Source organism: Dendrobates tinctorius, unplaced genomic scaffold (assembly GCF_039654945.1).
Source record: "Dendrobates tinctorius isolate UK_male_01 unplaced genomic scaffold, ASM3965494v1 ptg000013l, whole genome shotgun sequence".
In the NCBI taxonomy this organism is placed as follows: Eukaryota; Metazoa; Chordata; class Amphibia; order Anura; family Dendrobatidae; genus Dendrobates; species Dendrobates tinctorius.
In genome coordinates this window covers 11,601,537-11,628,070 of record NW_027361681.1, presented here as the reverse complement: position 1 = coordinate 11,628,070, position 26,534 = coordinate 11,601,537, and the positions used below count along the sequence as shown (strand labels likewise).

The 26,534-nt window shown below is 45.9% G+C and overlaps 1 protein-coding gene across 2 annotated transcripts in view; it reads right to left on the bottom strand.

Annotated features, from left to right (window-relative positions):
* The window catches only part of C5 (complement C5), a 114,469-nt gene that overhangs the window by 26,461 nt on the left and 61,474 nt on the right, over positions 1-26,534 (bottom strand). For both annotated transcript variants that reach the window (XM_073558927.1, XM_073558936.1), the window contains exons 28-35: positions 13,377-13,554; positions 9,077-9,279; positions 8,847-8,999; positions 7,627-7,689; positions 7,298-7,376; positions 2,392-2,449; positions 569-668; positions 281-355 (exon numbers count right to left, since the gene is read on the bottom strand). In XM_073558927.1, coding sequence (XP_073415028.1) covers positions 281-355; positions 569-668; positions 2,392-2,449; positions 7,298-7,376; positions 7,627-7,689; positions 8,847-8,999; positions 9,077-9,279; positions 13,377-13,554 — 909 coding nt within the window. The remainder of the gene's footprint in view (positions 1-280; positions 356-568; positions 669-2,391; positions 2,450-7,297; positions 7,377-7,626; positions 7,690-8,846; positions 9,000-9,076; positions 9,280-13,376; positions 13,555-26,534) is intronic.

Below are 26,534 nucleotides of genomic sequence, written 5' to 3'. Positions count from 1 at the left end.
AAGGGTGCGCAAACTTTTGCATCAGCCCATTTTCCTTTTTTGCAATTTTTAAAATGTATAAAATAGTTTTTCTCCTAAAATACAATCTTAGGGGATCTTTAGCTCTATTAGAGACTATTTCATCTTCAACTTCCTTAACTGTTCACAATAACAGTAATTTTGACCAAGGGGGTACCTAAATTTTTACATGCCACTGTATTTCCTATCTTTCATAGTTGTAAAGGTGTGGAAGGCGGAGCCCTGGTAACTACCCAGAGGAGTCAGGTGTTTAGACTCTTACCCAATCAAAATAGAGGATGACTTTTCCATCTTCTATGCTGTAGTCTGTCACAAACTGATCAACTCTGTTCTTGAGCTAAAAATGGAGACGAACAATAACCAGTCAGTTCAATCATTTCCTGGTAACAGCCCGGGGTGGTGACCTCTGACTGCCAGTCTGGGGTGGTGAACTTTAACAGTAGCCTCTGCTTATTGGTAGTGATCGCAGTACTGCGCCTTTGGTATTTTCAGGGGCAGGACATAGACATTGTGTGACCTCTATACTTGCGGACCCGTGTTGGTCCATTACCTTGTTTAGTTGCTTCTCATCGGCCTGCAACCCGGTCAGCAGTGTTATTTCCATGACAGCCTGGCCCGATGTGGGAATTTCATCTTTTTGGGGTTTGTATCTGCAATACAGCAGACAGATCGTGTGTAAAAAAAAAAAATATATATATATATATATATATGTGTGTGAAAAAAGAGGAAAAGCAGCACAAAAAATAAACAGACAATGCGGGTGCAAGCCTTCCAGGCATATACCAAACCTCAAAAATAGTCCTCAAGATGAAAGCAGCACACCAAAAGAATTCCAGTCAAAGTGCTATTTATTAGCCCATCCGGCTAGTTGCCCATACAGCGACGTTTCGGCCCTGGGAGTTGTGGAGCTTGAGAACTTTGACTGGAACTCTTTTGGTGTGCTGCTTTCATCTTGAGGACTATATAATATGTATATATATACAGTATATATATATATATACACATACATATATATATCAGCCCGAGCAACATTGTAACTTCTTGATGGGGCTGTGATCCAATCATGGTGTCCTCTGGATAGCGCCATGAACTAATCATGTGTCTGCTGCATGGTGCCATGATCCAAACGTGTCCACTGGATGGCGCCATGATCCAATCATTTGTCTGCTGGAATGTTGCCATGATCCATTTATATTTATAACTCTATGATTTGGGTGGTCTAACGCGCATCATGGCTTTATTGTGAGACATCCATTGGATGCGGACAATTATCTGTATAAGTTTGGATGAAGTACAGCCCAGCATTATATGCAATTTGCAAGGGGAAAAAAAAATTATTCCTGTATAGTAGCTCCATGAGGCGGCAAGCCGTGCAGATAAGTTTTTAATATTGACCTCTTGGGGTATTTATGGGCCCCAAGTGATTCCAAGTATGACTGACCATATAACAAGGGGCAAAATGAACAGCGCCACCCATTGCTCACACAAGGGACTGGAGAACTGCGTCTCCCGCTGCACCCACTGGCTGGAGAACAGCGCCACCCGCTGAACCCACTAGGGGCTCGAGAACAGCGCCACCCACTGCACCCACTATGGGCTGGAGAACAGCGCCACCCGCTGCACCCACTAGGGGCTGGAGAGCAGCGCCACCCGCAGCACCTACTAGGGGCTGGAGAGCAGCACCACCCGCTGCACCTACTAGGGGCTAGAGAACAGCGCCACCAGCTGCACACACTAGGGGCTGGAAAACTGCGCCACTCGCTACACACAAAGGGGCTGGAAAAAAGCGCCACTCGCTGCACACACTAGGGTGCTGGAAAACAGCGCCAGCCGCTGCACACACTAGGGGCTGGAAAACAGCACCAGACGCTGCACACACTAGGGGCTGGAAAACAGCGCCAGCCGCTGCACACACTAGGGGCTGGAAAACAGCACCAGACGCTGCACACACTAGGGGCTGGAAAACAGCGCCAGACGCTGCACACACTAGGGGCTGGAAAACAGCGCCAGACGCTAAACACACAAGGGGCTGGAAAACAGCGCCAGCCACTGCACACACTAGGGGCTGGAAAACAGTGTCACCCGCTGCACACACTAGGTGCTGGAAAACAGCGTCAGCCACTGCACACACTAGGGGCTGGAAAACAGCACCAGCCGCTGCACACACTAGGGGCTGGAAAACATCGCCAGCCGCTGCACACACTAGGGGCTGGAAAACAGTGCCACCCGCTGCACACACTAGGGGTCGGAGAACAGCGCCACCCACCGCTCACCACGGGACCGGAGAACAGTGCCACCCGCTGGTCACATGCCTAGATCCAAACTATCCAGTCACTGAGGGGGCAGCGGGATGCGTGCATTCATAGGTCATACCTGGCGCAGACTTCTAGGAGCAGCATCTGAGACGTGTCATCATCAAATATGGACTGTGCTAAAGAGCAAACGACACAGAGGAGGAGTGTCAGACAAATGAAGGATTAATAAATCACCACGTCATGTACTGTTCTGCTGCTTTCTCATCTTCTCTATTCTCGTGCCTTAAGTATCTCCTATTGTCCACATGTCCAACCTGTTGAGCTCGGTGATTAGAGGAGCAGAGATGATTCAGGAAAACTTGCAGTTTATTTATTTAGATACATGTGTATAGATGAGTCCAGTGGGTGGTCCTGTTATTCTTGATCGCTATCTCTGCATGCAGACACACAGGGAAGAGAGTAGAGCCACCCACTGGGCTCCTGCATACAAATACTAGGGCTTTAAGCCCTTAGTGACAGAACCAATTTGGTACTTAATGGCCAAGCCAGTTTTTACAATTCTGACCTCTGTCAGTTTATGAGGTTATAGCTCTGGAACGCTTCAACGTATCCCACTGATTCTGAGACTGTTTTTTCATGACATATTGTACTTCTTGTTAGTGGTAAAATTGCTTCGATATAACTTGCGTTTAGTTATGAAATAAAACGGAAATTTGGCAAAAATTTTAATTTTTGTACCCTTAAATCAGAGTGTTATCACACAAAGCTGAATAATAAAAAACAATTCTTCTTTATTTCACACCATCATAAAAATGTGTAGATATATCCAGAAATAGATAAAAACAGATTCACATTCTTACACGTTTCTGGCTATCAGCGCTTTTTATGACTAAGGACTGACAGCCAGAAACGCATAAGTATGTGACTGTTTTTATCTATTTCTGGATATATCTACACATTTTTATGATGGTGTGAAATAAAGAAGAATTGTTTTTGATTATTCAGCTGTGTGATCCGACAACTTTTTTCTTCCTCTCACTGTGATCTGACGATCAGACAGAATTTTTTGGATCGCTGCTGGCAAATTCAAGGCTACCAGGCACATTGACACGGTGAGGCATTCCGTTTTTCTCTGTATTTTTTCTGTTGTTATCACACAAAATAGTTAATAAATAACATTTCCCACATGTCTACTTTACATCAGCACAATTTTGGAAACATAATTTTTTTTTTTGTTAGGACGTTATAAGGGTTAAAAGTTGACCAGCGATTTCTCATTTTTTGAACAAAATTTACAAAAACATTTTTTTAGGGACCACCTCACATTTGAATTGAGTTTGGGGGTCAATATAACACAAAATACCCAAAAGTGACACCATTCTAAAAACTGCACCGCTCAAGGTACTCAAAACCACATTCAAGAAGTTTATTAACCCTTCAGGTACTTCACAAGAACTAAAGCAATGTGGAACTTTTCACAAAAAGTTTACTTTGGAACTAAATTTTTTTTATTTTCACAAGGCTATCAGGAGAAAATGGACCACAAAATTTGTTGTGCAATTTCTCCTGAGTTCACCAATATTCCGTATGTGGGGGAAAGCCACTGTTTGGGCGCATGGCAGGGCTCAGAAGGCATCTGAGCACCGTTTGACTTTTGAACGCAAAATTGGCTGGAATCAATGGTGGCACCATGTCGCGTTTGGAGACCCCCTGATGTACCCAATTTTTTATTTTCCTAAGGGTAACAGGAGAAATTGGACCCCAAAAGTTGTTTTGCAATTTGTCCTGAGTATGCTGATACCCTATATGTGGGGGTAAAACACTGTTTGGGCGCATGGCAGAGCTTGGAAGGGAAGGAGCACCATTTGACTTTTTCAACGCAGAATTGGCTGGAATTGAGATCAGACGCCATGTTGCATTTGGAGAGCACCTGATGTGCCCAAACAGTGGAAACCCCCCAATTTTAACTCCAACCCTAACCCCAACACACCCCTAACTTTAGCCCAACCCTAACCCTTATTTTTACCTAATTAAGGGGGTGATAAAGGGGGTTTGATTTACTATTTTTTTATTTTGATCACTGTGATAGACCCTATCATTTCCTATTGCTGCAGGGTGCTGACTGGCAGATTATGCGCCCGCCATTTTTTTCCCAGAAGACGCCGGGGGGATGCAGGACGGTCCAGGGACACCGGGGGAAATAGGGGGACCCCATTTCTCTCTCTGATGTGCGATCACATCAGAGGAGAGAGAAATTAAATGGGAAATTGACTTTTTTTTATTTTTGCAGTCACCGTTAATAACTATGATCGCAACACTGGGGTCATGTTCTCTGGGGTCTCAGCTACCCCCGGGAGCACTATACACTTATCTCTCAGCGCTGTTAAAAAGTGGCGCTGAGGCATAAGTACCCTTAACTCCAGCCATTAAAAGGCGTATTGGCGGTCGTTAAGGAGTTAAATTAATAAACTATAACTTTTACTGAACCTTTTCCTACACACAACTATCAATCTGATCAGCTCTTCCTGCCCCGTAACATCCTCACTGCAGGTCAGACACCATGTTCAACAAGACAGGAGCCTGTTTGTAGGGCTCTACATGCATGTGTTATGAATGTCACACAGCCTCGACACATGCAGCTGTGGCACTGAACAGCTGATTATCGGAAGCGCTCCAAGTATCCAGGTTAAAGAGGCAGCTATTCGGTAAGTACTATAGCTATTCGGATAAGTGCTTATCCAAAGCTATTCGATCAACCCTACTGGTTATTAAAAAGGGGGGACACCAAAAAAGATTTGGAGTTCCCCTATTTTTAATAACCATCAAAGGCTAAGCAGACAGCTGTGGGCTGATATTAATAGGCTGGGAAGGAGCCATGGATATTGGCCCCCTCCCAGACTAATAACACCAGCCACCCCAGAAATAGCGCACCCATTTAATGTGCCAATTTCAAGTGCTTAGCCTTGCCTCTTCCCACTTGCCCTGGTGAGTTTGCATGGTTTTGGGGTTGATGTTAGCTGACATCAAACCCAGAGGTTAGTAATGGAGAGGCGTCGATAAAAGACACCCCCATTACTAACCCCATGAATTTAAAGCAAAAAACACACGGAGAAAAGTCCTTTAGTTGTACAAAGCACTCCCCAACACTTTTACACATTTATTAACTTTAAAGGGCACCTGTCACCCCCCCAGGGCGTTTTTAACTAAAAGAGCCACCTTCAGCAGCACTAAGGCTGCATTCTGTGAAGGTTGGCTCTTCTGTTTCTGACCCCCATTAACGGCAAAATATTGACTTTTATAACTAGGTCCTCATACCTGGATTCAGTCACAGAGGTATGGTGTGTCCCTCCCTTTAAGCCGCCTCCCAGCTGTCCATAATTGCTGTGTTGCGTCCATGCCCCGCCTCCTCCTGTATTGTTGTTTGCTTTACATGCCGGAGAGTGCTTGCGTTGTTTCAAAAGTTCTCGTGCATACGCAGTGCGGCTGCCCGGGAACTGACATCAGGCTATTAAGCCTGCGTGTTTTGGAGTCCCCTGATCCCTCCCCGCAGTGTGTTATGAAGTATTCTCACTCTGTGAGCAGTGACATCAGTAAGGCTACCGCAGTTCATAGCCAGTGACCTCCGGTCATCTTTCTGACATCAGCGCTCATCACGGCAGGCAAATTCTCTCGCTACTGTCAGTGTGTTCCAACTGGTGTGCTGAGTGGTCGCTCATGTCATGGCTCAACACACCATCCGGATGTAACAGAGTTGGAGATCGTCATGGGTCGTGGGATGGATTTACGGCAGACTCCTTTCAATATTTTATTTGTTAAAGTTAATAAATGGGTAACAGAAGGTCGGAGAGTGTTTTGTACAGTTTTTTTGGTTTAAACTTACCGGGTTAGTAATCGGGGTGTCTTAGACGCCTCTCCATTGCTGACCCCTGGGCTTGATATCAGCTGACATTACAAAGCTGACATCAACCACAAAGCCATTACCCGGCTTGCCAATGCACCAGGACAGGTGTGAAGAGCTGAGGCTAAGTGCCAGAAATGGTGCATCTAATGGATGTGCCATTTCTGTGGTGGTGAGGGCTGTTGTTATTAGCCTGGTGGGGGCCAATATCCGTGGCCCTTTCCCAGCCTATTAATAACAGCCTGCAGCTGTCTGTTTAACCTTTGCTGATTATTAAAAATAACAGGGAGCCCCCACTTTTTTGCATCCCCCTTTTTAATAACCAGCAAAGGCTACACAGACTGCTTTAAACTGTTATTAAAAAGCTGGGAAGATCCATGGATTTTGGCCCCTTTTCAGACTATTAAGACCATCGCAGCTGACTGCTTTCCTTCAGCTGGTTAATAAAAATAACGGAGACCCCACACAATTTTTTTTTCTGCATTTATTTACTATAAACATGCACTGCACTAATTACAGTATATATCTCACTGACTTCTTTCTATCCGTTCTGATAGTTCACGATTAGAATTTATTGTACTTGGCTGATGAAATGTTGGGTTTCCTATGAGATGGGTGTGTAAAATTTGGATGGCACACGGAATTTTTTTCTCGCAGCCATTGACTTGCATTGGCGAGTCTCGTCCGATACACACGACCACGTGCAGCATGCTGCGATTTTTTTTAATCTCAGTCCAATCATCTATGATTTTGTTTCTCAGCTTTGAACACCTAATTATTCAATAACAGTCGTCAGAGTTCAATTCAATTTTTTATCGGACTCCACTTGTCTGATTTAAACGCAGATGAATATGAGCACTAAGATCTGTTTTCAGGTAATGTAAAGAATTACAACTGCAGGTTTGTTACAATTTCATCCAGTCCGGACAATCCTTGGTTCTTATACATCCTGACTGATTAATAAACCAAACACTCGGGGGAAAGGTTAGTGCAGCGGTGGCCAGTACAGTCCCAGCAGTGATTGTGTTATGCTGCCCCCGCAGGCAGAGAGCAGTATTGCAGGGAGGGAGTAGTCCACGTACAACATACGTGACACAATGTGGCTGTCACACATGTTGATACTTACATGGGTCTTTCTTCTGAATGCGCAGGTCAAATTTGCATTTGTCCTGTCGGGGAGTAATGATGTGGAACACAGTCTGCACCTGCAAAGCACACAATATAGGACAACATTACTAGTATCACTGCTCTGCGAGGGAGGAGCTGGCAGAATCACATGACAGTATGCTAAGAGGGGAGGAGCTCTGATAATGCATCTTCCTGTCTTAGTCATCTCCTGCAGCAGGAGATGCTACGCCATGTCAAGCCCAGCGATGCATTGAAGCCTCATAGACACCATTACTGACTGAATACAAGATGATGTCATAAGTAAATGCCCCCTCCTGCCATACATACACTTCCTGTAGCGATGCCTCGGACACTCCTTGTACTGACTGTAAGATCTTCTAAAATTGGAACCTGTCAAAAAAAGTAAAAGGGTCAATGTCAGAAATGTGCAATGGCGCCTCCTGTGCACACACAGCACTAGTAGGGAGGATCACTGATTGCTATTCATCATGAAGAGGAAACATCTCTCCATCTCCCCAAATGCAACACAGCAGTGACCGCAGCTCTGGAGGATAAGACGTGATGTAACAGAATAGTGACCACAGCTCTGGATTTGCCTGGAGGATAATACACCATGTAATAGCAGAATAGTGATTGCAGCTCTGAAGCTCACTGGAGTATAAGGCTGTGTTCACACACAGCGGTTTTTTTTTGCGGTTTTTCCCGCGGATTTGCCAAAAAATCCGCGGGAAAAACACGAAAAAGAAGCTTCCCATTCATTTCTATGCATTTTGCACTTTTTGTGCACATTGATGTGTATTTTTACCGCGAAAAAAAACGCATCGCGGTAAAAAAAGTGCAGCATGCTCATTAATTTCGCATTTTTTTCCGCATTTCTGGATTTTTCCATGTGTCTAGAAACCGCACGGAAAAAACGCAAAAAAACCGCGCAAAAATCGTGGTAAAATGCGCGGAAAATGCACAGAAAAAAACGCGCGGTTTCTGGGAAGGGAGTCCTGTTTTTCAGCAGAAAATTTCTGGTACGTGTGCACTTAGCCTTAGACATAATGTAAGCAACATAGTGACTGCAGCTCTTTATGTGACTGGAGAAGAACATGAGGTAATGTAAAGACACACATACATTGTGTGTCTTTCTAGCAGTTGCTGCACGTGAGACACAGGACAGTCAGGGGACGCATGGACACCGGAGTGCGTGAGGTGCACGGAGCAGAACCTGGTAGATCACGTGACAGCCAGGGGCGGAGTCAAGCTCCGTGAACGGACAAGAGCAGACAGCTGGATGAGCGCCGAGTACATAGTCAAGCTGAGGTCAGGAGCCGGGAAGACTAGTAGTAGCCAGGGACGAGACAGAAGGATGGTGGGGGACAAGCCGAAGTCGGTAGCCAGACGGGAGCGCGGGTCCAAAAGGCAAGACAGAGTGGTCAGGGACAGAGCCAGGAATCAGAACCAATTCAGGAGGATAAGATATGAGGTAACAGCAGTATAATGACTGATTCTCTGGAGGATAAAGCCCCTGTTCAGCAGACCTGTGGCATGGTGCGTGTTACCTCCACAGGCCTGGTGAAGGGCTGCCGCTCGGTCAGACGGTAATTCTGGAAGTCGCCGGATTTCTTGTATGAGACTTTGACGTCCATGTTGAGGGTCAGTTTCTCATCAAGGATTGCAACTTCTGTCAGGGCGTCTAGCGCTATGATCGTGTCCTGGAAATAGAGGGTTAGATGGTGTCAGTTTTGGGAATACAGTGGAGTGACTGCACAGCTCAGGGTGATGCCATCACCTGGGTGGAGAAGAATCCACCGCCATATCTCTGTTGTTCCTTCAGCCAGCGTAGCACTGGCTGGGCGTACTCCTTATCACCGGTTTTCAGGATGGTCAGTAGCGCGTAGGCCGTTGTCTCCACCATCTTCGCTGTCTCGGCACTCGGCTCAGTCATGTCAAATTTCTTCATTGTATCTTTCCAATATCGATAAACCGGAGAACCTGCGAGAAGATCCAACCGTCGCATAACTAAACCCTGAAGGGCCACAGGACAGCACCAAGGCGGTGCCCGGAACAGTTCTGACAGGTCATCAGTCTAATACCCCCGATAGACTTTTTACAATATCTCTGCTTGCTGTTAGTAACTGGACAAGAGACATGGGCTTCTGCTGAGCTCACAGAGGATTGTCTGCACTGACACACACCATCTATCAGGACAGGAGACATGGGCTGCTGCTGAGCTCACAGAGGATTGTCTGCACTGACACACACCATCTATCAGGACAGGAGACATGGGCTGCTGCTGAGCTCACAGAGGATTGTCTGCACTGACACACACCATCTATCAGAACAGGAGACATGGGCTGCTGCTGAGCTCACAGAGGATTGTCTGCACTGACACATACCAATTATCAGGACAGGAAACATCGGCTGCTGCTGAGCTCACAGAGGATTGTCTGCACTGACACACACCATCTATCAGGACGGGAGACATGGGCTGCTGCTGAGCTCACAGAGGATTGTCTGCACTGACACACACCATCTATCAGAACAGGAGACATGGGCTGCTGCTGAGCTCACAGAGGATTGTCTACACTGACACACACCATCTATCAGGACAGGAGACATGGGCTGCTGCTGAGCTCACAGAGGATTGTCTACACTGATACACACCATCTATCAGGACAGGAGACATGGGCTGCTGCTGAGCTCACAGAGGATTGTCTGCACTGACACACACCATGTATCAGGACAGGAAACATGGGCTGCTACTGAGCTCACAGAGGATTGTCAGCACTGACACATACCAACTATCAGGACAGGAAACATGGGCTGCTGCCGAGCTCACAGAGGATTGTCAGCACTGACACACACCATCTATCAGGACAGGAGACATGGGCTGCTGCTGAGCTCACAGAGGATTGTCAGCACTGACACACACCAACTATCAGGACAGGAAACATGGGCTGCTGCTGAGCTCACAGAGGATTGTCTGCACTGACACACACCAACTATCAGGACAGGAAACATGGGCTGCTGCTGAGCTCACAGTGGATTGTCTGCACTGACACATACCATCTATCAGGACAGGAGACATGGGCTGCTGCTGAGCTCACAGAGGATTGTCTACACTGACACACACCATCTATCAGGACAGGAAACATGGGCTGCTGCTGAGCTTACAGAGGATTGTCTGCACTGACACACACCAACTATCAGGACAGGAAACATGGTCTGCTGCTGAGCTCACAGAGGATTGTCTGCACTGACACACAACTATCAGGACAGGAAACATGGGCTGCTGCTGAGCTCACAGAGGATTGTCAGCACTGACACATACCAATTATCAGGACAGGAAACATCGGCTGCTGCTGAGCTCACAGAGGATTGTCTGCACTGACACACAACTATCAGGACAGGAAACATGGGCTGCTGCTGAGCTCACAGAGGATTGTCAGCACTGACACATACCAATTATCAGGACAGGAAACATCGGCTGCTGCTGAGCTCACAGAGGATTGTCTACACTGACACACACCATCTATCAAGACAGGAGACATGGGCTGCTGCTGAGCTCACAGAGGATTGTCAGCACTGACACACACCATCTATCAGAACAGGAAACATGGGCTGCTGCTGAGCTCACAGAGGATTGTCAGCACTGATACACACCAACTATCAGGACAGGAAACATGGTCTGCTGCTGAGCTCACAGAGGATTGTCAGCACTGAGACATACCAACTATCATGACAGGAAACATGGGCTGCTGCTGAGCTCACAGAGGATTGTCTGCACTGACACACCAACTATCAGGACAGGAAACATGGGCTGCTGCTGAGCTCACAGAGGATTGTCTGCACTGACACACACCAACTATCAGGACAGGAAACATGGGCTGCTGCTGAGCTCACAGAGGATTGTCAGCACTGATACACACCAACTATCAGGACAGGAAACATGGGCTGCTGCTGAGCTCACAGAGGATTGTCTGCACTGACACACACCAACTATCAGGACAGGAAACATGGGCTGCTGCTGAGCTCACAGAGGATTGTCAGCACTGATACACACCAACTATCAGGACAGGAAACATGGGCTGCTGCTGAGCTCACAGAGGATTGTCTGCACTGACACACACCAACTATCAGGACAGGAAACATGGGCTGCTGCTGAGCTCACAGAGGATTGTCTGCACTGACACACACCAACAATCAGGACAGGAAATATGAGCTGAGCTTACAGAGGATTGTCTGGACTGACACACACCAACTATCAGGACAGGAAACATGGGCTGCTGCTGAGCTTACAGAGGATTGTCAGCACTGACACACCAACTATCAGGACAGGAAACATGGGCTGCTGCTGAGCTTACAGAGGATTGTCAGCACTGACACACCAACTATCAGGACAGGAAACATGGGCTGCTGCTGAGCTCACAGAGGATTGTTTGCACTGACACACCAACTATCAGGACAGGAAACATGGGCTGCTGCTGAGCTTACAGAGGATTGTTTGCACTGACACACCAACTATCAGAACAGGAAACATGGGCTGCTGCTGAGCTCACAGAGGATTGTCTGCACTGACACACCAACTATCAGGACAGGAAACATGGGTGTTATGAATGGGTTACCGAGGAGGAAAAAACCTAAACATGCTAAGCCCAGAAAAACCAGAGAGGTTGGTAACTATGCAGATTGCAGATCCCTGATCCTATCACACAACTAGCAGCAGCCGTGGAGCGTGCCTACGATGAACCTAGACGCCTCGTCACGGCCGGAGGACTAAATAAGCCTAAAGCAAGAAAATGGAAAACTAACTGCCCCAGAGCAGACCCCAAAGGAATAGACAGCGCCCACACATGTATTGATGGTGAAACAAGATGAACACAAACACAGGTAGGAAAATAGGCTGAGCAAACGATGGGGCCCAAACTAACTAGAAAGGAGAGGAAAGGAAAGACACTGTCTGCAAAAAACCCTAAAAAAAAATGTCCAACACTTCTGATAGCAGAATTAACCCTGAAGTCACTAGACTTCTCCCACTATATCAGCACTCTGAAATATTCTGAGACAGAGCAAAAAGAGGTCAATCTAATAAGGGACAAAAAGCAAATTGGCAAATACAGATAAATAGGAGTGGAAATTCAGCACAGCCCAAGCGGGGGCTGGCTGACCACAAAAAACTGAATAGACCAACAAAATCAAGTGTGAACATTTACAGAGAAACTTAGCTAGAACTGACTGTAACAGAGCTGAGAACCAAGACCTGACAAGCAGAAGGAATCACCAGCAACTGAATAGGGCGTCGGCTGTCTTAAATCCAATCTGAGACTCCTGAAGTCCAATCGTCATCCTCATTCTCAGGTGGCAGATCTCCACCGATCAAATCAGCCTCACTACCTCCTGTTACCACCAGAGGGAGTCTGGAAGGAGAACTCACAACTGGTGAACCAGAGAATGAACTCACAACACATGGGCTGCTGCTGAGCTTACAGACGATTGTCTGCACTGACACACACCAACTATCAGGACAGGAAACATCGGCTGCTGCTGAGCTCACAGTGGATTGTCTGCACTGACACCAACTATCAGGACAGGAAACATGGGCTGCTGCTGAGCTCATAGAGGATTGTCTGCACTGACACACACCAACTCTCAGGACAGGACACATGGGCTGCTGCTGAGCTCACAGAGGATTGTCTACACTGACACACACCAACTATCAAGACAGGAGACATGGGCTGCTGCGAGCTCACAGAGGATTGTCTGCACTGACATCAACTATCAAGACAGGAGACATTGGCTGCTGAGCTCACAGAGGATTGTCTGCACGATAAACTGTAACAAGTAGAGATATGCTAGGCCTTCTTCGTTGCTGCAGAGTGCACACTTGCGTCTTTTTGTATATCTGCATTCAAGTTCATATAGAAGGGAGAGAAACAGCTTCAGGACAGGCCTGGTAGCTGCTGATCACCTTGACAGAATAAACTATGAAAAATGGCTACATTTCTCCTGCCCGATCCTACTAACCTCTGAAGTCCAGATAGTAATCACACAGAAAGCAGAGCGCCCCCTTCAAACCACCCTTCACTTACCGACCCCTTTACTGTACGCTTCACTCTTCAATTTTCCAAGAGTGTAACTTTTACTCTGATGTGTGGCCTCGGATATGGCTAGGGCATAGGTGGTGACCGCCAGCGTGAAGGTGCTCTGCGCATTACTTGCATGTTTGGATAGATAGTCTATGGCGAGGTTCAACTTGTTTTCCACTTTCTGTGCAACAGAGAAGACAGTGTGTTCAGTGCAAATAACGAGTAAATAGTGGATACAGTGTATGTAGCGGGTATATACAGTTGTGGCCAAAAGTATTGACACCCCTGCAATTCTGTCAGATAATACTCAGTTTCTTCCAGAAAATGATTGCAAACACAAATTCTTTGGTATTATTATCTTCATTTAATTTGTCTTAAATGAAAAAACTCCAGTGCTTTCTCTCAAACCATTTTCTAGTGCTTTTTGAAGTGTGTTTTGGGTCATTGTCCTGCTGAAAGACTCATGACCTCTGAGGGAGACCCAGCTTTCTCACACTGGGCCCTACATTATGCTGCAAAATTTGTTGGTAGTCTTCAGACTTCATAATGCCATGCACACGGTCAAGCAGTCCAGTGCCAGAGGCAGCAAAGCAACCCCAAAACATCAGGGAACCTCCGCCATGTTTGACTGTAGGGACCGTGTTCTTTTCTTTGAATGCCTCTTTTTTTCTCCTGTAAACTCTATGTTGATGCCTTTGCCCAAAAAGCTCTACTTTTGTCTCATCTGACCAGAGAACATTCTTCCAAAACGTTTTAAGCTTTTTCAGGTAAGTTTTGGCAAACTCCAGCCTGGCTTTTTTATGTCTCGGGGTAAGAAGTGGGGTCTTCCTGGGTCTCCTACCATACAGTCCCTTTTCATTCAGATGCCGACGGATAGTACGGGTTGACACTGTTGTACCCTCGGACTGCAGGGTAGCTTGAACTTGTTTGGATGTTAGTCGAGGTTCTTTATCCAACATCCGCACAATCTTGCGTTGAAATCTCTTGTCAATTTTCTTTTCCGTCCACATCTAGGGAGGTTAGCCACAGTGCCATGGGCTTTAAACTTCTTGATGACACTGCGCACGGTAGACACAGGAACATTCAGGTCTTTGGAGATGGACTTGTAGCCTTGAGATTGCTCATGCTTCCTCACAATTTGGTTTCTCAAGTCCTCAGACAGTTCTTTGGTCTTCTTTCTTTTCTCCATGCTCAATGTGGTACACACAAGGACACAGGACAGAGGTTGAGTCAACTTTAATCCATGTCAACTGGCTGCAAGTGTGATTTAGTTATTGCCAACACCTGTTAGGTGCCACAGGTAAGTTACAGGTGCTGTTAATTACACAAATTAGAGAAGCATCACATGATTTTTCGAACAGTGCCAATACGTTTGTCCACCCTCTTTTTTATGTTTGGTGTGGAATTATATCCAATTTGGCTTTAGGACAATTCTTTTTGTGTTTTTTCATTTAAGACAAATTAAATGAAGACAATAATAACAAAGAATTTGTGTTTGCAATCATTTTCAGGAAGAAACTGAGTATTATCTGACAGAATTGCAGGGGTGTCAATACTTTTGGCCACAACTGTAGTACAGTGTATAAAGCATGTACAGTATATATATAGTGTGTATAGAGCATTTAGACAGTGTACATAGCTTGTGTGCTGTGTTTATACAGTAGTGTACAGTGTATATAATAGTGAGTACTGTGTATATAAGTGTGTACAGTGTACACTCACTGGCCACTTTATTAGGTACACCTGTCCAACTGTGTGTTAAGACTTAATTTCTAATCTGCCAATCACATGGCGGCAACTCAGTGCATTTAGGCATGTAGACATGGTCAAGACAATCTCCTGCAGTTCAAACCGAGCATCAGTATGGGGAAGAAAGGTGATTTGAGTGCCTTTGAACGTGGCATGATTGTTGGTGCCAGAAGGGCTGGTCTGAGTATTTCAGAAACTGCTGATCTACTGGGATTTTCACGCACAACCATCTCTAGGGTTTACAGAGAATGGTCCGAAAAAGAAAAAAAATCCAGTGAGCGGCAGTTCTGTGGCCGGAAATGCCTTGTTGATGCCAGAGGTCAGAGGAGAATGGGCAGACTGGTTCGAGCTGATAGAAAGGCAACAGTGACTCAAATTGCCACCCGTTACAACCAAGGTAGGCAGAAGAGCATCTCTGAACGCACAGTGCGTCGAACTTTGAGGCAGATGGGCTACAGCAGCAGAAGACCACACCGGGTACCACTCCTCTCAGCTAAGAACAGGAAACTGAGGCTACAATTTGCACAAGCTCATCGAAATTGGACAGTAGAAGATTGGAAAAACGTTGCCTGGTCTGATGAGTCTCGATTTCTGCTGCGACATTCGGATGGTAGGGTCAGAATTTGGCGTAAACAACATGAAAGCATGGATCCATCCTGCCTTGTATCAACGGTTCAGGCTGGTGGTGGTGGTGTCATGGTGTGGGGAATTTTTTCTTGGCACTCTTTGGGCCCCTTGGTACCAATTGAGCATCGTTGCAACGCCACAGCCTACCTGAGTATTGTTGCTGACCATGTCCATCCCTTTATGACCACAATGTACCCAACATCTGATGGCTACTTTCAGCAGGATAATGCGCCATGTCATAAAGCTCGAATCATCTCAGATTGGTTTCTTGAACATGACAATGAGTTCACTGTACTCAAATGGCCTCCTCAGTCACCAGATCTCAATCCAATAGAGCATCTTTGGGATGTGGTGGAACGGGAGATTCGCATCAGGGATGTGCAGCCGACAAATCTGCGCCAACTGTGTGATGCCTTCATGTCAATATGGTCCAAAATCTCTGAGGAATGCTTCCAGCACCTTGTTGAATCTCTGCCACGAAGAATTGAGGCAGTTCTGAAGGCAAAAGGGGGTCCAACCCGTTACTAGCATGGTGTACCTAATAAAGTGGCCAGTGAGTGTATATGGTGTGTAAAATGTACAGTAATGGCCAAAAGTGTTTGCACTCTTGAAATTGTTCCAGAAAATGAAGTGTTTCTCCCAGAAACTTTTTGTAATCACACATGTTTCATTATACACATAATTATTTCCATCGTGTGTATTGGAACAGCATCAATAAAGCATAAGACAATGTCTGTCAAAAATTGACATACCGTAAATAAGATCTCACCCACAACAAATAGATATGGATAAAGCAATAGGTGAAAAATAAAACATAACTTTTAATCCGTCAATTAAAAACTACTAACATGTGTCACCCAAATGTGAAATAAGATGCATAAAAAATGCCAATCTAATGGGTGGGCCCTAAAAAAAGGGAGAACCACCTAGATGCATTAAGGATATAAATTGTCACCTAATAATCTGTTATACAGGTGAACAAAATATCTAGAGGGTACAGCAAACGATTCCACTCATGGATGCCATAACCTAATTGCATATATACACTCACTGGCCACTTTATTAGGTACACCTGTCCAACTGTGTGTTAAGACTTAATTTCTAATCAGCCAATCACATGGCGGCAACTCAGTGCATTTAGGCATGTAGACATGGTCAAGACAATCTCCTGCAGTTCAAACCGAGCATCAGTATGGGGAAGAAAGGTGATTTGAGTGCCTTTGAACGTGGCATGATTGTTGGTGCCAGAAGGGCTGGTCTGAGTATTTCAGAAACTGCTGATCTACTGGGATTTTCACGCACAACCATCTCTAGGGTTTACAGAGAATGGTCCGAAAAAGAAAAAAAATCCAGTGAGCGGCAGTTCTGTGGCCGGAAATGCCTTGTTGATGCCAGAGGTCAGAGGAGAATGGGCATACTGGTTCGAGCTGATAGAAAGGCAACAGTGACTCAAATTGCCACCCGTTACAACCAAGGTAGGCAGAAGAGCATCTCTGAACGCACAGTGCGTCGAACTTTGAGGCAGATGGGCTACAGCAGCAGAAGACCACACTGGGTACCACTCCTCTCAGCTAAGAACAGGCATCTGATGGCTACTTTCAGCAGGATAATGCGCCATGTCATAAAGCTCGAATCATCTCAGATTGGTTTCTTGAACATGACAATGAGTTCACTGTACTCAAATGGCCTCCTCAGTCACCAGATCTCAATCCAATAGAGCATCTTTGGGATGTGGTGGAACGGGAGATTCGCATCAGGGATGTGCAGCCGACAAATCTGCGCCAACTGTGTGATGCCATCATGTCAATATGGTCCAAAATCTCTGAGGAATGCTTCCAGCACCTTGTTGAATCTCTGCCACGAAGAATTGAGGCAGTTCTGAAGGCAAAAGGGGGTCCAACCCGTTACTAGCATGGTGTACCTAATAAAGTGGCCAGTGAGTGTATAAATACAATGCAAAAATGCCAAAGGGGTCTCTCAGGACCTTATGGATACACAAACAGATGAGACAATAATATAAAAGGAACAATCTCACCAAGTAAGATGATGGGTCGGGAGTCTCCATGGATCCTCTGTTCGGTCCGAATGGAGGACAAAATAGGGGAAGACAACACCCTGTCACATCCCTAACCATCAGAGCACGCTAGGGTTGTAAATCCAAAAGTTAGGAAAGAAAAATTAAAAGAGGTAGAAAGTAACCGACTTTAACGACCTTCTGACAAAAGATGAAGAACAAAGCAATATGTCCTGCAAGTTGTAAGCAAATGCCGAGCATTATATTCTGACGTTTCAAAAACTACTTTAACAAAAGCTCTAGAATAGATTAGATAACTATGTAAAATTATCAACTCATGTAGGTTAGCGTGCTCTGATGGTTCATCTGTGCTACTGAGCAATTTATTAGCCATTAACAACTTTTCATTGTCTGTAATGGTGGGATCAAAAAACGATAATCCCTCCAACTCTGCATTCAAATACCACAAATGGTTCGAAAATTTGGTCAGGGCTATTTCTGCAATGTTGTTGTCACATTCTTTATAGTCTAACAGACTATGCAAAATACCTAAATCTTAAAATACCTCAATTTGGATTTTTTCAAACTTTGAGCGACGAGCGGCACGGGTTAACGTCGTTTGATCGAGCTGAAATTTTGGCTATCTCAATATCTGGAAAGGGGAATCGTTTTGTGGGGTCCAGACGAACAAGATTCCGACATTTCCCCCCCCCATATGAGATCCGGTCACCCTAATGTGCACTATGGATGTGCCTAGAAATCGGGGTGTCCCTCTTGTGTAACACATAGCCCACATGCTCACCAATTCTCCTCTTAAATTCACGGATGGTTTTACCCACATATTCTAGTCCACAAGTGCAAGTCGCTTTATAGATAACGTCTTTGGTGCTACAATTCACAAAATGTTTAATGGGATAACCTTCCCCCGTTACGTTACTCACAAAGCTCCTACCCACCCCAATATGTTGACAAGCCACACAATGGCCGCATTTGTGGCAACCCACAACATCACTGTTGAGCCATGTTTTAATAATTTGGGTGGAAAAATGACTATGCACAATCTATCATTGAGGGACCTAGTTTTCTTATAGGTGATTTGAGGATGGTTACTTAAATGAGGAGAAATATCATTGTCCATCTGTAAGATAGACCAGTGTTTTTTAATGATGTTCCTCACTGGGATCGCCCGATTGTCATATGTTGTGATGAACCTTAGAGTGTCATTCTCCAAACCTTTTTTATTGTTGTTGGTGTTCAATAATTCAACCCGCTCACAGCCCTTAGCCCTCTGATAGGCCTCTTTTAGTACATTCCGGGGATAACCCCTATCTAGAAATCTATCCCTCAAATCTCTAGCCTGGGTTTCAAAGGTCAAGGTATCTGAACAGTTTCTTCGAACCCTAAGATAATGTCCCTTAGGGATAGCTCTTTTCAGATGTTGCGGGTGGTGGCTGCCCCAATGTAATAAGAAGTTAGTGGACGTTGGCTTCCTGTATGTGGAAGTCACCAAATCTCCTTTTCGTTTTTCTCAATAAGAATGTCAAGAAAGCGCAATCTCGAGGTCTCAATTACTGATGTAAAAAATAATCCTATATCGTTGCAATTGAGCTTAGCCACAAATTCACCAAACACCTCAGCTGAGTTATTCCAGACGATGAATATATCATCTATGCACCGTGTCCATATTTCAGGGACACGGCACATAGACGAACCATCCAGCTGGTCACTCCCAAACACCACCGTCTCCTCCCACCAGCCGAGGAGGAGATTTGCATAAGCTGGTGCACAGGGGCTCCCCATGGCGGTCCCCCTCAGCTGGTGGTAGAACTTACGGTTAAATGTAAAAAATTGTGTGTTAGACAAAATAGAAGGAAATTTAATACAAAATGATTATGTTCTCAGTACTGACACCCTCTCATGTTCAAAATATATTTGACCGCTTCCAGACCATGCACATGAGGTATAGACGAATACAGAGCCTCAACATCTATATTTGCCAAGTATGACTGAGGATCAATGGTAAGTCCTTCCAACCGGCAAAGAAGTTCAGGTGTATCTTTAACAAAAGATTGAAGAGAGGAAACAAACGGAGATAAAATCCGGTCCAAATAAATTCCAGCATTCTGACAAAGACTGCCTATTCCTGATACAATTGGCCTGCCTTTAAGAGGACTAAGCCCCTTGTGGACCTTTGGCAGGCAATAGAATGTGGCAATAACTGGATGACTGGGAAAAATAAAGTCAAATTCAGTCTTACTAATGATTTTGTTTGATAATGCCTCCAATAATATTTGTCATAATTCCTCACGATACACATTCATGGGATTAGATGACAAAATCTCATAAGTATCTCCATCAGCAAGAATTGAGTCACATAGCTGTTGATAATGATCGACTCCCAGGATGACAACATTGCCACCCTTTAGCATTTTTGCATTGTATTTATACATTTGCAATTAGGTTATGGCATCCATGAGTGAATCGTTTGCTGTACCCTCTAGATATTTTGTTCACCTGTATAACAGATTATTAGGTAACAATTTATATCCTTAATGCATCTAGGTGGTTCTCCCTTTTTTTAGGGCCCACCCATTAGATTGGCATTTTTATGCATCTTATTTCACATTTGGGTGACACATGTTAGTAGTCTTTTAATTGACGGATTAAAAGTTATGTTGTATTGGAACAGCACAACAAAAAAGAGAACAAAGGGCAAACAGGACATACAGTGGGGGAAATAATTATTTGAACCCTTTACTGATTTTGTGAGATTTCCCACTGACAAAGACGAACAGTCTATAATTTTAAGTATAGGTTAATTTTAACATTGAGAGATAGAATATCAAAAATAAAATCCAGAAAATCACATTGTATAAATTATAAAAATTTCTTTGCATTTTGCAGTGATAAATAAGTATTTGATCCCTCTGGCAAACAAGACTTAATACTTGGTAGCAAAACCCTTGTTGGCAAGCACAGAAGTCAGACGTTTTTGTAGTTGATGATGAGGTATGTGCACGTCAGGAGGAATTTTGGTCCCCTCCTCTTTGTAGATCATCTCTAAATCATTAAGATTTTGAGGCTGTCTCTTGGCAGCTCGGAGCTTCAACTCCCTCTGGAAGTTTTCTATGGGATTAAGGTCTGGAGACTGACTAAGTCACTCCGTGACCTTAATGTGCTTGTTTTTTAGCCACACTTTTGTTGCCTTCTCTGTATGTTTTGCGTCATTATCTTTCTGGAAGACCCAGCCACAATCCATTTTAATGTTCTGGCAGAGGGAAGGAGGTTGTCACTCAGGATTTTACGGTACATGGCTCCATCTATTCTCCCATTGATGTTATGAAGTAGTCCTGTGCCCTTAGCAGAGAAACACCCAAAAAACAATGTTTCCACCTCCATGCTTGTCAGTGGGGACGGTGTTCTTTGGGTCATTGTCAGCAGAGCTCAATTTTTGTCTCATCAGACCACAGCACCTTCTCCCAATCACTCACAGAATCATTCAGGTGTTCATTGGCAAACTTCAGATGGGCCTGCACATGTGCCTTCTTGAGCAGGAAGACCTTATGGGCACTGAAGGATTTTAAACCTTGAGGCTATGTGCCCACGTATGCAGAAAATTTCTGCATGGAAACCGGACTCCTTCCCAGAAAACGCGCGTTTTCCGCACAAAAATCGCGCGTTTTTTATGCGCTTTTTTTCCGCACGTCCCCAGTCTCATAGAAAATAGCTAGAAACATGGATTTTTCCACCAAATTAATGAGCATGCTGTGTTTTTTACCGCGATGCGTTTTTTTTTCGCGGAAAAAAACGCATCAATATGCACAAAAAGTGCAGAATGCGTTAAAATGAATGGGATGCTTCTTGTAAGCATTTTTTTAAGCGTTTTTGCTGGTAAAAACGCGAAAAAACGCTTACGTGTGAACACAGTCTTAAGGCGTAATGTGTTACCAATGGTTTTCTTGGTGACCGTGGTCCCAGCTGCCTTGAGATCATTAACAAGTTCCCCCCGTGTAATTTTAGGATGATCTCTTACCTTCATGACCAAGGATACCCCACGAGGTGAGATTTTGCATGGTGCCCAAGATCGATGTCGACAGTCATTTTGTATTTCTTCCATTTTCTTACTATTGCACCAACAGTTATCTCCTTCTCACCTAGCGCTTTATGTATGGTTTTGTAGCCCATTCCAGATTTGTGCAGGTCTTTGATCTTGTCCCTGACATCCTGATAAAGCTCTTTGGTATAGGCCATGTTGTAGAGGTTAAAGTCTGAATTATTAATTGAGTCTGTGGACAGGAGTCTTTCATAAAGGTGACTATTAGAGTTGAGCGACTTTGGTCGGATCGGGTTTCATGAAGCAAAATTTGTTTCAGATGAAACTGGTCCGACTTGGGCAATAAAAGTCGGAGTTTCGTCCGAAACCCGACCCCAATGCAAGTTAATGGGAAATAAAAGTCGGCATTGAGCAGATGACATTCATCCACTCAATGCCGACTTTTATTCCCCATTGACTTGCATTGGGGTCGGGTTTCGGACGAAACTCCGACTTTTTTTGCCCTAGTCAGACCAGTTTCATCTGAAACAAATTTTGTTTCATGAAACCCGATCCGACCAAAGTCGCTCAACTCTAGTGACTATGTAAGACAGCTGTCTTTAATGCAGGTACCGAGTTGATTAGGAGAGCCTAACTGGTCTGTAGGAGCCAGAACTCTTAATGGTTGGTAGGGTATCAAATACTTATTTCTCACTGCAAAATGCAAATGTATATAATTTATACAATGTGATTTTCTGGATTTTATTTTTGATATTCTATATCTCAATGTTAAAATTAACCTACCCTTAAAATTATAGACTGTTCATGTCTTTGTCAGTGGGCAAACTTACAAAATCAGTAAGGGATCAAATAATTATTTCTCCGACCCCCACTGTAAAGCCCAGGACAGGCAGCGTATACAGCACATATAGCCTGGGGGACAGGCAGTGTATACAGCACAATATCAGCAAGGGATCAAATACATATTTCCAACACTGTAATTTCACACGAAATCCCAAAAATGAAGCAGACAAAATTGTTGGCACCCCCAACTTAATATTTGATTGCACACCCTTTGTAATAAGTAACTGCAATCAATCCCTTTCTATAACCATCAACCTCTCAACTGGAATTTTGGACCTCTCTTCTTTTGCAAGCTGTTCCAGATCTCTCATATTCCCCAGACAGCAATTTTAATAACTCTCCACTTCAGAACTCTCCAGCGCTTTGTTTTCATCCATTTCTGGGTGCTTCTTGAAGTATGCTTAGGGTCATTGTCCTGCTGGAAAACCCATGATCTAGGATGCACACCCAGCTTTCTGACACTGGACACTACATTACGACCCAAAATCCGATGGTATTCAGATTTCATGATTATTATTATTTGTTTATAAAGCACCATTGGTTCCAAACTAACAATCACAGACTGATATAGAGGGGCCTGCCCTTGCGGGCTTACATTCTACAGGATGGTGGGGAAGGAGACAATAGGTTTGGGGATTGCAGCAGCTCCAGTGATGGTGAGGCGGTTGCTCCAGTAGTGATGAGGAGGCAGAGGGGATCATTGCAGGCTGTAAGCTTTCCTGAAGAGATGGGTTGCCTTGCACACAGTCAAGCACCCAGTGCCAGAGGCAGCAAAGCGACCCAAAAACATCTTTGAACATCCACCATATTTGATTGTAAGTACTGTGTTCTTTTCCTTTAGAGGCCCCGTTCCATTTTAGATAAACAGTAGAATGATGTTGTCACGTCCGTCATGTCTAGAATCCCGGATCATGTGTTCTTCCTAGGATCCTGCACTGGTTGGTTCGGTGATCATCTCGTCATGTCTGAAACCCTGATCATGTGACGTTTCCTAAGATCCTGCACTGTCTGGTTCTGCTATCATCTCGTCATGTCTAGAATCCCGGAAATGCTCCCCTGGTCCTGACCTGGAGGAGGAGGTGCTATGCCCTATATCAGGCCGCCTCTTCCTATGCTCAGGGCCTGATTATTGTGTTGCTTCCCTGCAAGGCTTTAGGTCTGTGGGGTTGCTCCCTCTATTCTGTGCCCTTGCACTTTGCTCTGTAGTGCGTCTCTGCACACGCTCCGTGCTCGTATTCCGCCTCTTGTCTTGTGTTGTCTCTCGTGCCATGTTTGTCTTTGCCTTGCTTTGCCTTGTAGTCCTTCTGCTGTTCTTTGTCTTAGTCTGTTTTGCTATGTCTCGCCTTAGCTATGCTTTGACTTGTAGTCCTTCCTTTGTTCTCTGCCTCGCCTGTTTTGCCATGTCTTGCTTTTGCTATGCTTTGACTTGTAGTCCTCCCTGTGTTCTCTGCCTTGCTATTCCTTGCTTTGTGTTCCTCCCTATGGTCTCAGTCTTTGCTTGCTCTGCCTCGCTCTCTCCTATGGTGCTCTGTAGTGCTCCCTGGCACACGCACCATTTCTCCTCTCCTTAGTGCTCGTTTCTTTGTCTAGTCCCAAGGTCTTCCCTTGGCCCGGCTCTGGGCTTCTGCCTACGCTCCGCTGCTAGACTCTGTCCTCGCTCTGACCTGGCTCTGTTTCTGCTTGTGTTCCTTGCCTTGTTCCCTGCCTTGTCCTTGCATTGAACCCCGGTGTGGGTTCCCCTTGGCCGTCTCCTGTGCCGTGGCAAGTGCCACGTGTTTGTGTACAGCCGTGTGTACTGGCCAGTGTGGCGTGCCCCCTGCGTGGCTCCTAGCACGCAGCCCTTCCTTGTGCCCTGGCGTGGCTCCTAGCATGCACCCTGCCTTGAACCCTGGCGTGGCTCCTAGCACGCACCCTGCCTTGAACCCTGGCGTGGCTCCTAGCACGCACCCTGCCCTGAACCTGGCGTGGCTCCTAGCACGAAGGTTCCTTTGCCCCCTCCTGTGCCTTAGTCGTGCCTCGTGCTGGCGTTACAGCCGTGTGCATTGGCCAGTGAGGTGTGCGTCCCTGCGTAGCTCCTAGCACGCAGCCCTGCTCTGAACCCTGGCGTGTCTCTACACGCACTCTGTCTTGTGCCTTGGCGTGTCTCTACACGCACTCTGTCTTGTGCCTTGGCGTGTCTCTACACGCACTCTGTCTTGTGCCTTGGCGTGTCTCTACACGCACTCTGTCTTGTGCCTTGGCGTGTCTCTACACGCACTCTGTCTTGTACCTTGGCGTGTCTCTACACGCACTCTGTCTTGTACCTTGGCGTGTCTCTACACGCACTCTGTCTTGTACCTTGGCGTGTCTCTACACGCACTCTGTCTTGTACCTTGGCGTGTCTCTACACGCACTCTGTCTTGTACCTTGAACCTTGGCGTGTCTCTACACGCACTCTGTCTTGTACCTTGAACCTTGGCGTGTCTCTACACGCACTCTGTCTTATACCTTGTACCTTGGCGTGTCTCTACACGCACTGTCTTATTCTATGCTTTGGCGTGGCTACACACGCACCCTGTCTCGTTTGCGAACCTTGGCGTGTCCCCTACACACGCACCTCGCTTTGAACCCTGGCGTGTCCCCTACACACGCACCTTGCCTTGCACCTAGTCTTGAACCCTGGCGTGTCCCCTACACACGCACCTAGCCTTGGACCCTGGCGTGTCCCCTACACACGCACCTAGCCTTGGACCTTGGTGTGTTCCCTAAACACGCACCCTGCTTGGATATCTGTCGTGCCTCCTTGCCTGAACCCTGGTTTGCCTGCCGGATGCCCGGAACCTGCCGACCGTTGCCAGAGGTCCGGAACCAGATGACTGCGGCCTGATGTCCGGAGCTGACGTCCGCAGCCTGATCCCTGGACCCTGTCGGTTTGCCAGCAGTCCGGAGTCCGATGCCATCATGCCATTACCTGTGCCTAGGCGTGCCATCTGGCACGTACCATGTTATGGACCTTGGCGTGCCCACGCGCGCACCTTGCACGTTTTGCTTGTTTTCCCTGTATGTGATCTTGTGTTATTCTAATGAAGATACCTTGCACCTACGTCTAGTCTCGTCTTGCTTCCTGCTCGTCCTTGTCGTCAGACACTCGTCTAGTGTCCCCTGAGCCGGCCGTCTGGTCCCAGCAGTCGTGGTGGCTCACCCCCTTGGTCTTGCCCCTGACACTCCCTGTATAGGGGGTGGATTCTCACAAGGTCAGCTCGCCCTCGGTGGGTGGGTGCCACGACCCAGAGGGTCCACTCAAAAAATGGGCTCAGCAGGAGCTGAGTCCGTCACAGTTAATCAGGCCATGGACTCCGCTGGTACCTCGGCTACCCGTCTGTTATAGAATCTGATCTGCTCTGTCTCCTGGACTCTCCTGAATATGGCGGTACCCCGGCCACTCTTCTGATGTAAATCAGACCTGGCCCTTGACCTCTGGACTCATTTGGAAATGATGGCAGCCAGAGTAAGAAGACTTGCTTGTCTAACCGCAGTCCTCCCCACTGGATCTTCATGTCTCGTTAGCGGCTCCTGTGTCTTGACCGGTGCAGGTGTCCGTTTCAGATGTCGGATCAACATTGTTGGAGTGGTTTGTACTAAACTCTGGTTTCTGCCGAAGAAAATTTTTTTTTTCTTCTTTCCAGCCCCGGTGAGAGGGGGCTTAAAGAGGGGGGTACTGTCACGTCCGTCATGTCTAGAATCCCGGATCATGTGTTCTTCCTAGGATCCTGCACTGGTTGGTTCGGTGATCATCTCGTCATGTCTGAAACCCTGATCATGTGACGTTTCCTAAGATCCTGCACTGTCTGGTTCTGCTATCATCTCGTCATGTCTAGAATCCCGGAAGTGCTCC